We start from the raw sequence: 16,780 nt of genomic DNA, 5'->3' as shown, positions 1-16,780 counted from the left end.
GCCCAATGTGTAGCTGATAAACATATTATCTTATGAACCAACGATGGGTCCTTTATAGTTTCTAAGACATCTCTGATCATATGCACAGCTTGGAAGTGATATAAAATGTTCAAGATGAACTTTAAAAATCACCATCATTATCCAGTTCTTCAATATCCTCATCCAGAAACCTTCACCATCGTCTGACTCAAAGATGTATGCCTGGTTCTCACAGTCTGGCAGTCTGCACACATCAGTGCATTTCAGTCCGTTTGACAAACACACATTTTGGTAGTGAACACTTCCTTTTACAATTGCAGGCAAATAACATGAGCTATGTGCCTAACAATTTTCAAGAAGATATAGCCTATTATAAGAGAGAACCATTACTTTTAAATAGAATGTCTTCTTCTGTCTTATGCTGGTTTCAGAAAAGTTAACTTTGGGATGGTGTTACTAAACAGCTAATAACACACAAAAGGCTACCACCAATGCAATGCTATCACATAGTTTCTGACTATAGAGATGTACACCCTGCCAAAAATTATGATGAGCATTATTCCCCTCAGACGCTACCGGTGGCCAAAAATTACCGGGTCTGGCTCATGACCAAACAAGAAGATGATAATGAAGAGCCTCCACCCACACCCACACCCCCAAAAGTGTCTGAAGCCATTTAACAACTCGAGGCTAGCCTCCATTGGCTGGAGACCTACGAGGTGGACCACATAAAAATCCTCCAACTCAGAAGCATTCTAGATTTCGCTCGCAGCCAGCGACATGCTATGTTCAAGCAAGGAACACTCAATCACATTTTTAAGAAATAATACACCTGAGTGGGTTTGACGGTCAGCTCGGATACAAAACTTGATGTAACTGAGTGTTAATCAACCTTAGCGACTACGGAAAGTGAAAAGAGAATTCAAATTGAATTTACAATCAACATGTGAGGCCCCTCGAAGCAAAAATCTCTGTATTCTAGGAATCATTCCCAACATCATTATACAATTTTCAAACCGCGTTTATGGCCGTGAAATAAATACTCTAAGTGTGTGCATTTAATGGCTGTATCCAGGACAGAGCTGGACCCCAACTAAAAAGGACCCTCGGGTCACCAAGAAGCTCAATTACTCACTGTCTGCACATCTGCGCAGCGTCATGTGACCAGCCAGCTCGCCGTCACGTGACCAGCCAGCTCGCTGTCAGATGAAATGCCCTAACAAAATGTTAAAACGTCCGTTTTTCACCGGAATTCTTTCAGATACTTGTCGAGCACATCCCCAAACCATCTAAAATATAAACATTAATCTCACAGACGCTACGAATAAGCAGTCCCTCAGGAGGACAGGTTACGAGACTGTGAAGCAGTGAACAGAAAGCACGTGGTGTCCCTTCCAGATTTTCAGGTTATTTGAATTGAATATATTTTCCTCATGAAAAGCTTGTTTCTGAGCGGATTTGCACGAAAATTATCTTCCTTAAATGTGTAGCTACACCAGAAGGTCCCAAAAGTGAAAACAGAAATCAACTAGAACTTAGGACAGCTTGTTATATGGCATGGAAACGGATGGAAGCCCATGGAAGCTCCCCCTCGCTGCAATGCATGCCACACAGATTGAGGATATAAACATTCAATTTTCACAAAACTTGATGCAACAAAGTGTTAATCAACCTTAGCGACTATGAAAAGTGAAAACAGAATTTAAATTGAACTTACAATAACCTCGTGAAGCCGTGTTGTCCAATAAACAGGGCCAAACGACAGAGGTAACGAGAAACTAGTTGGTCGAATTAAATCTTCTTAATAATCCCTATGAAACCCATTATGCATTATAGCCGCCCGATGCTTCCTTATAGGTCATTCAACCAATCGGTCATTTTGCACTTGATGACCCTGTAACCTTGACACCGAGGTGAAAATGCAAAAAAAGGGCTCAGACGATCTATAGAGAGCAACAAGTATTATCATCGTGTCAAGTTAGAATTCAATCGGACGAGACGTCTAGGAGGAGATAGAAAAATAAATATTGTTGACGGGCGGATGGACACAGACAGACAGACAGAGACAGACGGATCTGAGGACATCGAACGGTTATATTAGGTCAGCTCGCTGACCTCATAAACTGTAAATGATGATTGCTAATATTCTTGAATGTTTTTATTTGTTGTTTTTTTTATTAAAAAGCTTTACTAAAAATTAATGTTTTAATTTCTACTGTAACAACAACGATTTATTCATGGAATTCTTTAATTCAAAGGTAATTTACTTGCAAGAAGGTAAACGTGCAAAAAACGGGTCAAATATGGCGAAAATAGGGGTGTTTTAGGATGTTCGGTCAACATTGGGTCAGTTTGAACGCTGATTTTCTTGAATCCTTCCACATATTCTATCTCCTATATATTTGTATTTAGCACGACCCCACTTTTTTGGCGATGACATTTTATGGACCTCAACGATCGTGCGATAACGGGGCCACACTGTACCACCTAAGTTGTTGACCTTGGGATTATGTTGACCTTTTGGTCGATGTTGACGTCAAAATAATTGGATGGGTGAATTCAGTGACCTGAAATATAAATCCGATTCAAATTTCAAGTCAATCGGATGAAATTAAGGATTTTAGAAATACCACCTTAGTTGTTGACCTTTGGCCTATGTTGACCTTTTGGTCAATGTTGACCTCAAAAATAATTGGATGGTTGAATTCAGTGACCTGAAATATATATCCACTTCAAATTTAAAGTCAATCGGATGAAAATTGAGGATTTTAGAAATACCACCTTAGTTGTTGACCTTCGGCCTATGTTGACCTTTTGGTCAATGTTGACCTCAAAAATCATTGGATAGTTGAATTCATTGACCTGAAATATAAATCCTCTTCAAATGTCAAGTCAATGAAAATTGAGTATTTTAGAAATTTCATCTAAGTTGTTTACCTTTAGCCTATGTTTACCTTTTGACCTTAAAAACAATAGGCTTCTTCCTTATGCCAAACTCTACCATGTGGTGAGGTTTCGTGAAGATCGGTTTAAAATTGTGACCTGTCGGTGACAAACAAACAGACGGACAGACAGAATAACAAAATCGACGAACCAATATACTTGAAAAATATTCGATTTTGCAAGTAACAGACAGACAGAGGTGACAACATAACCTCCTTCCTCCTTCGGTGGTCGAGGTAATAATGTTGTCTTGTATGCTGATTCTATATATTTGTATGCTGATTCTATATATTTCTATATATTTCCGATTCTATATATTTGTATGCTGAAAAATGAAAAATTCCACACCTTGAACTATTGTGAGTACCAAATTCAAATACATTTTAAGTGACCCTCATCGGGTTGATCGAGCAAATATATTTATATAATTAGGACTAAAACTTTATTAAAGTTAGGAAAATGATTAAGCTTCTTTTGCGGCAAAAACAGAATTGTAAGGGAACTAAAAGTGATCTCATTGAAATGTACTGAATATGGAGGATTGTCCAGCTGTTCCACATAAATCCCAGACCACTTCATGAAAGTCTGAGCCTTGGACCGTAAATAAAGAAAATGGTTTCCTTGGGATTTTCAACTGGACAATGTTGTGATTGAATCTCAACTGTGCTTCCTTACTGTTTAAAATTGTCAGTGTCAGACACGAGCTGGATGAAATTACAAATCATGTCTGCTGCTTGCATCATTACCGATAGGCCTGATGCTCGACCAAGTAGTTCGGGCAGCAATTTGGAATTTTGCCAGGGAGCCGGCGATAGCTCACCCACTCTTCACGAAGGACACCATGGGATCCTTCACATCCATCAAGTAATGCCAGTAGATAGGACGCCAGTTTAACGTCCATTTGAGCGAAGGCACACACAATGATAAATCATTGTCCTGTGAAACACCAGGATGACAGTTTATAGCTGGGCTGAGATTTGAACCCAGGCCGGACAGCTTAGAGGCGAGTGTTTGTACCTCAATGCCAACCCAAGCGAGATCCAATATTATAACTTATATATTATTACATTGATAAATTGTAAATCCTACAAATTATAGAGTATATTGCCTGAAATTACAAACAAGTTTCCACTTATATGAGTATTGTTTCAAAAGATGACAGGGAAACTAGCCTGAAAGAAGGATGAATGAGAGGGGACGATGATCGTCATGATGTTGAAGTGCTCAAACAGAGGAGGTAGTAGGTAGGCATGGTATGTGCAGGAAGTCAGGATGAGAGGCCACATTGTGAGTCAAATTAACAATGGTAAAATTAAATAATAATGTCAGCATGTATGGATGAAGTATAAACAAGAAAGATTGGATAAATAGTAAGGAAGGGAAAGATGAGAGGACAAAGAAACACCCCAAAAAAGAAATAAAAGGTATTTATATTATTATAAGCAATTCATAGAGTCAGATCTGAAAGATTTACTGTTAATGTAAATAGTTGGCAGATCACAGAACCAGAGGGTGGCAAATAACAGGAAGAACAGAAGTAAGGCAGGGCTCCTTTTATTCTGAGAATAGTTGGCATGTCAAAACAGCTCAACTGTTTGCTAAGCAGGGGAATGGGTTGGTATTACCTGAATGAGTTGAAAAGGCAATTGAAGAAATACTTACAGAGAAAAGTTAGAAAAATAGAAATTGCGAGGAAATGTAGGCCAGTAGGATCAATGTGGGGCAGTGTGGGATTATGTGGGGTAGTGTGGGATCAATGTGGGGTAGTGTGGGATTATGTGGGGGTAGTGTGGGATTATGTGGGGCAGTGTTGGATTAATGTGGGGTAGTGTGGGATCCACATGGGTTAGTGTGGGATCAATCTGGGGTAGTGTGAGATCCATGTGGGTTAGTGTAGGATCAATGTAGGGTAGTGTGAGATCCATGTGGGTTAGTGTAGGAACAATGTAGGGTGGTGTGGATGAATGTGGGGTCGTTGTCTCATATTTTCCATGTCTATCGTTCCCTAATTCCTCCTTGCATGACTTTTCCTTCATTCGTCAGTGTATGTGTCTTGTTCTTCAACCCTCCCCATTCCCCCCTCCCCCCCCCACACTTCTTCCTCTTCACAACAAAGAAAAATACCCCCAATGTGTTTGCTTCTCCCTGTGTATGTTGTTACTTGTTCTCTCACTCTGCTGCCATAGTGAGCTGTCCGAACATGTTGTGATGTTTGTTTTAATGTTGGAACGGTTCGTGGAATGGGCTCCTTGAGCAGAATTCCCCCGACCCACATCCAACATTTCCCCGCATTTAGTTATGAAAAAATGAGTATAAATAAAGAATAAAGAAGAAGAAAAGAGAAAAGAGGGAGGGATGAAGACACAGCAAAAAGAAGGATGAAGAGATGAAGAGTACAAGAAAAACAACTAATGGTGATGCAGAAGTCCCAGGTTCATATCCCAGCATTGGTACCAATTTGTCTATTACTTCTAATGTCCACGGTAATTCATGCAAAAGTACATTTATGTCTCCTCGTGTCTTTGTCCTGCATATGATACAAGTAAAAGCTCCACCACGAGCCTTAGACATCATAATAAAAAAGCAAATGGGGAAATGATAAGTGCAAATGAAAAGGAATGAGATATGGGAACCAAATGGTTATACTCACAATGTTCATAAGAGCCAGCATGTAGTTCTGGACATGTTCCTGACCATGGAAGCGAACCACAGAGTGGTCTACGGTTAGAAGAACCTCGATGCTGTGTTTTTCCTCACCACTCGCCTCCCGCTTCTGCCGAGAAGAAGCGGCTGGTGCAGGAGTCAGCTCCTGAGGCCACTTATCAGAGAAACCGGTGGCGAGGTCACCAAGGGTCAAAGCAAGTGGGGGATGTCCATCTGTGTCTGCAGAATGTTAAGGATAAGAGGGAAAGGATCAATCAATAAAACCAGAGATTGGAATTTTCATGGAAACTGTAAGAGTCGCGTAAGTGAATATACTGACGAACGAGTAGGTGTCCAATTGAGATCACAAACTGACACTATTTGGATCCTAAGTGGCACAGAACAAACAAATAAAATTGAAAAAGTAAGCCAAGCTTAGGTGCTTTAAAGGTGAGTTTCTATAACCATGACATTGAAAACAAAGATGGAAAATATGACACAATGATAATGTGAGAAGTGAAAAGGGTGTATTTCCATGAAAAGGACCACAAACGCAAGTAATCATCATCATCATTTTATATGCAGCCTGCGGCTGCTGGTTGCATCATTGCTGGGAGCCACGGCTGTGCTGCTGATACAGTACCCGAGCTACCAGTAAGCTGGTACTCATTTTGCTGACATCGGTAGGATGACAGGCTGAGTCAACCCACCTGGTGTTATTAAATTACTGATGTAATTCAACCCACCTGATGGAGAGGGGCTCAAACTCAAGACCCTATGATCTCAAACCAGCCACCTTAATCGTTAAGCCAACACCAGGCTTATGAATGCAAGTGAATGAGCATGTATCACCAGCCATTAGGTGTGGTGTTTGTGTGGAGTCTTGCAATAAAGAAAGAACATCCCCTGGCAAACGAGACACGATGCTATGCAGCCTCTGAAATTCATACGAGTTGTTCATCGAGTTGGGAAGACATATCCCTGATTTTAGAACACCAAAAGTGCACCCTGCAGTGACAAGGATGTTGATGTGGAAAAGAAAAACAAAAAGGCTGAGAATTCCTTCCATATGGAGATTATTTTGTCCAGAGTGGGAAAGTCTAACCTAATCAAGAATTTCTGTGTGGTATTGGTATCAACGCCTGCACGTAAATTCAAATCATGCATCATGTTCACGGCTTGATGCAAACGAGTTTCCTTTTATTCCTCTTTATGTGCCACACATTTCATCAAATCCTCAACTTGCATGATGCAAATGCACACAGATGAAGTACTCCGATAATGTGGGTTCGCCATTACAATATGTGCACAAAGCTCATGATGCTGGGATCCCATGTTGAAATCCCATACACTATGTTGCATTTGCTTTTGTCTACAATGTCCTGTTGGTTCATGTAATATTACATCAATGTCTTCTCATGTCCTAGTCATGTGATTTATGTAAAAAGCTCCATTATGAGCTTTAAATCAAAACAAGCTCAAATGAGCTAAGATCCTCATCCTCTTAATGATGACGTCATATAAACGAATATGACATCATTGTGATGTAGCAGGTTTGCGATAAATTATCTGTGCTAATGCCCGGCTTGATTCCCGCAAACAAAATTCAAACAGCTTGCCTAGTTTCGGAGATAATGGTATAGGCGATTTCCATTAGTGGTGACATTATGACGTCAACTTTTTTCCTTGGAAGAATTTCCAAAATCGTAGATGGTTCCTGCCTGCGTGTGGGCTTTCTACATATGCATGGCAAGTTTCACAAAGATCCGATGAAAACTCTGGGTTGTGAAACAAAAAGTCAAAAAATAGGAATGTCATAAAAATTGATACGACGTCATAGTGATGTATCATATGTGCGGTAATTCATCTCTGCTAATGCCCTGTTCGATTCCCACAAACAGAATTCAAAAAGCTTGCCTAGTTTCGGAGATATTTTTTTAGGCGATTTCCATTAGTGGAGATATTTTGACGTCATAACTTTTTTTCTTGGAGGAATTTTCAAAATCGGAGATGGTTACTGTCTGCGCAGAGTATTTTTACATACTCGTATATATGCCAAGTTTCAGGAAGTTTCGATAAAAACTGTAGGCTGTGAAACAAAAAATTCCACAACAAGAAGATGAAGAACAACAACGTGAGTAAGACTTAGAGATCCTCAACGAGGATCTAAAAAGAAAAGTCAATGTAGATAAACTAATTGTTCAAAGTATTCCAGCATATTCGTTTTAATTCACTTTAAAGAAAACAAACCAAGAAGTTAACACCAAATGTCTACATCTTTGGCAGCTTTATTTATTTGGTGAACAAGACAATCAAACGGAAGACCAAGAAGGAACCCGAAGAAGTAAAAAGCAAAGGTGGAGTCATCAGGAGGAACCTGGACAGGATTCGGGTTTCAGCCTCAACTCCACTACCCTCAAACCCGTCCAGGCGCAGCTCAGTGAGACTTACAGAAAACTTTCTGCAAGATTTGACTTCTCCTTCGAAAGATAGATAACAAAAGAGAGGAATAGAGAGAGTAAAAGAGATGAACGAGAAAAAAAGCAAGAATTAGAATGAATACAGAGAATTGCAAAAAAAAAAAATTGAGAAAGAAGTGTGAAAGGAACAAAGAATAAAGATGTCGGGAAGAACCCCGACAGATAGATTTCAGCAGTTACTCCCCAGGCTCAAACACAACTTAGCTATCAAAGAGTTTTTTTCTTTCCCAATTAAAACAATCAACAGTTCAGATCCTGTTCATTGTGTCATTAAATGTTCATTATATTTCATGTCATTGTTCAATTAATAACATTTTAAGTAAGCTACATCAAGCTCCTCACCGTGCATACTGACATAACATTCTACTGTCTTTACGGGAAGCTCGATCCAAGATCACCTGATCATCTCATTTTACCGTCACGGTGACCACCAGCTAACGGGGGAATAGCAAAGCAGTGCAAGTTCTGCACCATCAGCCCTCCTTACATACAACAGGTTTTTCTGAGTCAATATTTGGCAAGTGAGGTTGAAAGCTCATGCTGGCAATGGGAAGGGGTTTTGCTGGAAAGAGCAAGTTTAAACTAGAGGTGCCACCGTTGTGCCACTCTGGTTCAATAGAGCCTTTTAAGAAAATATTACAAGTCTACAGCTCTGCACACAGATGGAGTAATAACCCTTGATGCAAGACCCTATATTACAGCTACATGGCCATATTTTGGAGAAACATATAGTTCAGTAAAGCTAGAGTCTGCTATGTCATTAAATGCTGAAAAATATGTGCGTGTGCGTGTGCGTGTGCATGTGCGTGCGTGCGTGCGTTTTTCCTCCACATCTTTTTTGTGTTGTTTAGGAGACCTAAAGCAGTTTTAAAGCATCAGATATGCCTGTTGGTTTGCCATTGATTTCTAAAAACACTGGCAAACCAACAGCAGTGGGTAGAGAAATAATAGCCTAATCTTCCATGAGATCTTTAAAATCTATAAGCAAGTGCTTGAGAATGGGACAGAATGGCTTAATGCCTCCTGAGAAATAACTCTGTGCTTCATGATGCAAGGCACCAGGGCGATCATTTGCAGTTCGATTCTAATCTCTCAAACATTAAATAACTTAAAGAAGCTTGGTGTTGGCGCAGTGGTTAGGGCAGCGGCTTGGGATCCAAAAGGTCCTGAGTTCAAGCCCCGTTGGGCCACTGAATTAATACACCAGGGGGTTGACTCAGCCTGTCATCCTTCCGAGGTCGGCGAAGTGAGTACCAGTGTACTGGGCCGGTGTATACCCCGGTTAAAATAGGTGTACCATATCCCTGTGTCGTAAGAGGCGACCAGGGTTGCGTCAGGAAGAGCATCCGCGTAAAAAAAAAACATGTGCCAAATCACTATGCGGATCATACGGATGATCCGCTGTGGCGACCCCTAACGGGAGCAGCCGAAAGAAGAAGAAGAAGATTAAATAACTTAAAGGTTAGTTCTGTTTTCTTTCCACCACTACCCCCCCCCAATCCCCCGAGTCACCCTGTCAGTCCGAATATTGGAATATGCTTCAAAAATAACGGAGAGTGGAATTTGTTTATATTCTGGCTACAAGGAATTAAAGAGGTATTCTAAAAATGTTCCCAGTGTGCTTCATTTCAACTTCCACCAAATTCATTTTTATGCAAAACAACTGTAAATGGACATCAAAGTTGTTGTGTGCACATCTTGGATGGCATCATCAACGCAAAAAGTGAAAGCAACATTGTAAGAACAGCAGTTAAAGAGGTCACCGATTGGAAACAAAAAACACGTTATAAGGAAGAAGAAGAAGAAAACATTTGCAAACTTTTATGACATTGAGAGCATGAGGTCAGCTGGGTCTCTTCAATCATCCCATAAGATTGTAACTCAAAACATTTGCACAGTAATACATGTTTGGAGAACATCCCTCGATTCAAGTGATGAATTGTAAAATACAAAACAATATGTGAATGTTTTTATAAAACAAGAGTGAAAGGCAATAAACAGACAATTATGTCAACCGGGTCATTTCGTGATCCATTAAAAGTCCATCGGATTTGCTTTGGCGACTATCATGTTGCCAACGAATGAACAGTATTTGGGATGTTCAATCACAGACCTGTACAAATGTTTATTATTGCAAAGCAGCACAGCGTTACATTTAAACAGGGCTGAGAAAAATACAGCTGGCAGAGACTGCTGACTCTGCGAACTTTGCAGTGGAGCGGAAACGTTTGCAAGGCACTTCATGGCATCTGGCAGTTATCATGAAAGATTGAAATGATAATCATAATAATAAGAAAATACTGGTAATTTGCACTTGTAAAGATTATATGAAATAAAAACAATAAAGCATCAATGATAAACCCATGCTGAACTCAAATTAATCTTGAAAACATCAAGAATCCTGCCTTTCCTGAGTTTATCATTATAATTAAGAACCGCTCCCTGCAGGAGAGAATTATGATGTCAGTGAAATATCCTACACAAGGCCATATATAAAGCCCCCCCCCTCTTCACTTCATAAAAATTCCACTTGCACCCTCCTCATTATAAAAATTCTGCCTCTGTCACGTGCCCCCTTATAAAAACTATGGTTATGCTCCCCCCCCCTTCCCCTTATAAAAATTCTGGTTGAGCCTTTATATTCATATTTGACCTGGACTAATATGCATACGATACTTTGCCTTTTGTCTGGGTCATCTCCCCCACCCTCAGGTTATAAATGGCCAGTTTTAATTGTGTTCACGATCGGAATACAGGTACCCCGAGCACGTATGCAAAATTTGGTGGAGATCAGCCATGCTGTTTTCGATTCTACAAAGTTCATACGTCCATCCCTAAAGAGAATTGGCATATTTCATGCAAAGCGGCAGCATTCTTCAGGACCGGGTACTTGCAATCCCAGAGCAAATCCCAAAATGAATTAGATCGATGGCTTGCCGGCCACATTTATCCGGCTGGAACAGAGCACATTCCATATGTGGCTTTTACGTTGCATTGATTCTACAGAGGCCATCCTGAGAGCTGGCTGTGCACAGATGCCTAGAGGCTTACTGACCTCAGAAGGAGAGAATTTCACCCCAACCAGATCAGCTTTAGGATGTGCTCTTTGATACACTCCCAGACAGATTCTCACCACTTCCATGGAGACAATTATGCTGCGACTTCAACAAAGAACACAGAAATGACAAAATAGGCTGAAAGGAAATGATCCAAGTGTGTCCTAAATGTTGTCTTCTATGTTGCATGTTTAAGCTTTTCACTTTGTGCAAAAAATGTGTATGCAAAAATATAAGCCTCAAGGGTTTCACATTCTGCACTGGGTTGGAGTGCAAAAGCAGCCAGTGTATCTGGGTAATCACCAATTATTATTTTTGGATTCAGAGTCAAGGCTTGGAGAAGAGTTAGAACACTGAACAGATCAGGAAACAACAGAACAAAAGTAACAGCAGAAAGAGGGGGTAAATGCCAACAGCATCCATAATCTGTGAATCAGTGAACAAACTTGGTCAGGAATGATTGTAATTTTTTCTGTGTACATGATAATAATAATAATAATAATAATAATAATAATAATAATAATATTTTTGCAATCCTGGAACTCCTTTGATTGATGGATGGAATAAAGTAAAATTGGCGATGGCGACCGAGGTCAAAGGTAAATAGCTCGGCTTTTCCCTCATGATTTGACATGGAAAAAAACGTCCTTTGAAGACTGGGAAATAACATGCGATAGTCAAGAAGGTCAACTGGAATTCAAATTTTGTTGAACTCCCAGAATGGTCCAAGGAATGTCAATTTTTTTTTCCCCATTTTACAAGTACAAATAATTGGTAAGGAAATGTGTATATATATATATATATATATATATATATATATATATATATATATATATATATATATATATATATATATATATATATATATATATATATATATATATATATATAAAAACAGAACATACAGTGTCAGGACACTGCTCGATGTCGCTCTCCTCAGCTTGAACCCATGCATCATCACAGTTTCGGGGCCTACTCCAGTGGAGCTCCTGACTGGAGGCCCCAGCAGCACAGCACATGCACCACCAAGCGACATCAGCCCACATGCTCATCACCAGATATCAGTGACCAAATATAAATCCGCACAGACCTGCCTTTACATGTGAATGGAATCACTGCACTCGCCTCTGCCTCCAAATCCACAACGAGGCTATCTCTGCTGCCTCCTGTAATTGTGTCAGTATTCTTAACTTGCTTAGATGACTTGCTCCAATCATCTTGAGGTATTTCAGCAGAGACTTTTCCACAAAACCCCTACAACCCACTTCTACTGGTAGCACATCACACATCCACCCCCGGTCATCACACACTTCTCTTCCCTCTTCATACCGACACAACTTTCTTTCGGATGCCCATTTCATATTTCGTTCCCATGGAACTGTCAGCTCAACGATGATAACCCTTTTTTACCACATCATACCAAATAATGAAATCAGGTCTTTGTTGGATGACAACAATATGAGATGGGAACCTCAGCCCTCTGTCCAAATCTGCATCAACCTGACAGCCCATACCTAGCATCAAAATGCATGCTGCCCCCCTGATGTCAGGTCAGGTTAGATTTGTGAGCTGCTACAGGTACCATGTAAACCTGTACTAACCTGTTCCATGGTCGGGTTGTCGGCGACTAAACCGTCTCCCCCACGAGGTTTTCTGGTGAGGAGGGTGTTTGGATATGGACACCCAGCAGGATTAAAAACAAAACCTGTCAAAGGGTGGAGGAGCTCCTTGTGAGCCAACGGCCATCCATATCTAGTGCCCAACTGTGTCTGCGGACGTCCTCCTGCAGTTGGCTACTTTTTGATTAGGAGGTTGGTGGCAGGATTTGCACTCCGGCCACCGTAAAACCCTTCATTCCGCAAAACACAGCAACGCAAAAAAATCTGAAAACCCACTCCGTGGGAGTACCTCCTGTGCAGCTTCCCTTCGCAGGACAGCTCATCGGATGACGGGATTGGGGCAAAGCATTCTGAACCCCCAATCTTTGATGATAGGAGGGAAACCACAGGGTAACATCCCTGGGTCAGATTGCGGGAGAGTGTGTCAGAGTGGTGCTGAGGTGTCGTCCACCAGACGGCGGTCTCCTTGGGTTAACCTGAGGCGGTCCCTTCGGGTGGGTGCCTGGAATGTCCTATCCCAAAAAGAGAGGATGATCACCTGCCTCTGTTATCATCTGAGCTCAAGCGTTTGGACATCGGGATTGCAGCTCTCTCTGAGGTTCGGAGACCGGATTGCGGCGAGATAATGGTGGGTGGTTACACCTACTATTGGTCTGGTCGCTCTGATGGTTACCATACCCAAGGAATTGCTGTAGCTGTGTCCAATAAGCTGAACCCAATGATAATTGAGGTAACACCGGTCAACGAGTGTATTATGAGATGAAGGATTCGTCACTCCTTAGGTGTCATTTCCCTGGTCTCTGTTTATGCTCCGACTGAGGCAAGTGATCTTACCGTGAAGGATGCATTCTACGCCACGCTCGAGTCTGTGGTTGATCAGTGCCCCAGACGAGATACACTTCTAGTCTTGGGGGATTTCAATGCATCGACTGGAACTGATGGGGATGGTTATGAGGTGTGTGTTGGTCCCCATGGGTCAGGAACTATGAACCAGAAGTTCCTTGTTCCTTGTTCCTTGACTTTGCAAGAAGTCATGGACTTAGGGTGCCCGGTTCATGGTTTCAGCACCCACAAGCTCATCACTGGACTTGGTATTCCAACGCTGGCGGTGTGGCAAAGGAGATTGACCATGTCCTCATTGACGGTCCTTGGAAGATGATCCAGAACTGCAGGGTCTACCCGAGTGCTCAGTTCCTCAATACTGACCACAGGCTTGTTGTAGCAACTCTAAAGCTGCACCTTAAATCCTGGAGAATGGTACCATCCCAGCCTAGGCTGGATGTTGGCAAGCTCAGGGATGAGAGAGTAGCTGAGGAGTTTGCAAACAGGCTGAGTGGACACTTGGGGGGTCTGGGTGCTTTAGGGGGGTCCTGAAGAGTTGTGGAGTGCCTTCAAGACCACCATCCTTGATGTTGCCAGTGGATGTCTTGGAACTCACCGCAAGGCAAAGAAGAATTTTGTTACTCAAGGGACACTGGATACCATTGACCAGAGTCGCAGGGCCAGGCTGAATGGCAGAGCTGAGCTGTTCAGGGAGCTGAGGCGTAAAACTGTACGTGCACCGAGGGTGGACAAGGAGGCCTATGTGCGAGGAATCTGTGAGGATGTAGAGCATCACCTATGGACAGGTGATTCTTGTCCCGCTTACAGGGGAATTCGAGCATTGCGTTCATCCAAGCCCATCCCTCGGAGCACTACAGTTAGAGCAGAGAGTGGTAGGCTCTTGACAGAGGAGTCTGAAGTGAAGGCCCGCTGGGCCGGTTACTTTGGGCGGTTGTACCAGGCTGATCCCCCAGCTGTCGAGTTGGACGTCAAGGGTGTTACAATCCCTGTTGCTGACCCTCGAATCAACTGTGGTCCACCTTCGCTTGTGGAAACACGGGCTGCGGTGAACCAGTTGAAGCGGGGCAAAGCTCCAGGGATCTGTGGCATCCATGCTGAACTTCTCAACGCTGGTGGAAATGCTGCAATTGTGTCGTTGCATGCAGTTTTGTGCTCTGCCTGGAACACAGGCATCATCCCAACTGATTGGAAGAGGGGCCTTGTTGTTCCTCTCTGGAAAGGGAAGGGTGATCGCCAAGACTGCAACAACTACCGAGGGGTGACGCTGCTCTCAGTGCCGGGCAAGGTCTTTTCTCGGAAAATTCTTGATAGGGTTCGCCACCATCTGCTTGAGCATCAGCGTCCAGAGCAGTCAGGCTTTACACCAAATAGGTCAACGATTGACCGTATCCTTGCTCTTCGTGTCCTCACCAAACGCAGACGAGAGTTTCGGCAGTGGCTGCTTGCAGCCGATGTTGATCTCTGTAAAGCGTTCGATTCAGTGAATCGGAATGTCCTCTGGAGGATTCTTAGTCTTTGTGGGGTGCCACCAAAACTTATCGATCTGATGTCTGAACTCTACTCTGGTACTGAGAGTCCTGTGAAGTGTGGTGGTACCATCTCTGACTTATTTCCAGTTGTTACTGGAGTTCGTCAGGGATGTGTACTGGCCCCCACACTTTTCAGCACTTGTATGGACTGGATTTTAGGGAGGATATCGGAGAGATCAAGCTGCGGTGCATCGTTTGGGAATGTCAAGATCTCAGAGCTTGATTTTGCAGATGATGCAGTCATCTTTGCGGAGACTTTAGATATCCTTTTGGGGGCCCTCGAGGTGCTGAATGAGGAGTCGGAGCCGCTGGGATTACGGGTTTCTTGGGTCAAAAGTAAGATCCAGGCTTTCGGTGACATCTTGGATGCTGCTGTCCTGTCTGTGGTGAGGATGTTGAGGTCATGGAGAGATTCACTTACCTTGGCAGTGATATTCATGTCTCTGCTGGCTGTGAGTCAGAGGTCAATAGACGTCTTGGTCGGGTCAGGGGAGTCATGGATTCACTGGATCATGGGGTGTGGCGCTGCCGGTACCTGTGCGGGAGGACGAAAGTCCGAGTCTTCAGGTCCTTGGTACTTCCAGTCTTGCTCTATGGATGCAAGACTTGAACGCTGACCAAGGATCTGAGATGGAGACTGAATCCCTTTGGTACCAGGTCTCTTCGGAGAATCCTTGGCTATCGCTGGTCGGATTTTGTGTCCAACGAGCGGTTGCTGAGAGAGACTCGGATGAGATTCGTTACCTGCATAGTCCGTGAGCGTCAGTTGTGGCTGTATGGACATGTGGCTCGTTTTCCTGACGCTGATCCTGCTCACCAGATTCTCTCAGCGAGGGAGTCTCATGAGTGGAGGAGGCCAGTGGGCCGACCACGTGCCTCGTGGTTGCAGCAGGTTGACCATCATCTCAAGGAGATGGGGATGGGCCTGGCATCTGCCTGGGGGATGGCCAGACGGAGGCCCCTGGAGTACCGGCGGAAAGTGGACGCAGTGACGCGCTGTTCTGGCACATGCTCCCATACCTGACCTGACCCCTGATGTTGCTTAACCATACTTTCTCACCCTCCTTTATGAACGTGATAATGGTCTTCTCTTTTATGTCCGATTTGTTTGCCTCATCACAGAGTCTTTTTGAAACCTCAACAATCATTCGCAAAACCTGGTTGTGTCGCCAAGTATACCTGACTCGAGATTTTGGGCAACCAGACAGGACATGCTCCAATGTCTCTCTTCTAGCACACTTGGCACATTCTCGCGACTCAACCAATTTCCATTTTTTCCAGATTCACCGCAGTTGGCATCTGGTCACACATTGATTTAAGTGCAAAGATTAGTCACTGTGGCTCCATCTTCCACAGCGATGCCCAGCTAACCTTCTGCACAACCATCTCCCATGCTGTCCATGCTCCTTGCTGAGGTTGACTTACAGCTTGAACCATTCTTCTCTCCTTGTCCATGCATTTAATCTCTTCGATAATCATCTCTCTTCTCCCACCTGCACTCACTTGTGGCCACCGTTTCTGTTCTTTCCAACCAAATCCTTTCCTATCTTTCTGCACTGCCCCGATGATTTCCTTCATTTGCAGTCTACTCTGAGCATCCTCAACCATCCTCTGAACATCCCACTTAGTTCCCGTTATTATCTTTGGCCCCAGTTCACTGATCACTGGGTCTTTTGAATCTCAAAGCA

At 42.9% G+C, this 16,780-nt stretch overlaps 1 protein-coding gene across 1 annotated transcript in view; it reads right to left on the bottom strand.

The window, feature by feature from the left end:
- Positions 1-16,780, bottom strand: part of LOC147017932 (A disintegrin and metalloproteinase with thrombospondin motifs 3-like) — a 279,852-nt gene that overhangs the window by 199,205 nt on the left and 63,867 nt on the right. Inside the window, exon 5 of the mRNA XM_085899925.1 lies at positions 5,573-5,805. Coding sequence (XP_085756051.1) covers positions 5,573-5,805 — 233 coding nt within the window. The remainder of the gene's footprint in view (positions 1-5,572; positions 5,806-16,780) is intronic.

Source organism: Eptatretus burgeri, chromosome 10, assembly GCF_056783735.1.
Source record: "Eptatretus burgeri isolate ZD-2024b chromosome 10, Ebu_testis_v1, whole genome shotgun sequence".
Classification (NCBI taxonomy): domain Eukaryota; kingdom Metazoa; phylum Chordata; class Myxini; order Myxiniformes; family Myxinidae; genus Eptatretus; species Eptatretus burgeri.
Note: the sequence above shows the minus strand (reverse complement) of the source record. Positions and strands in the feature narration are given on the sequence as shown.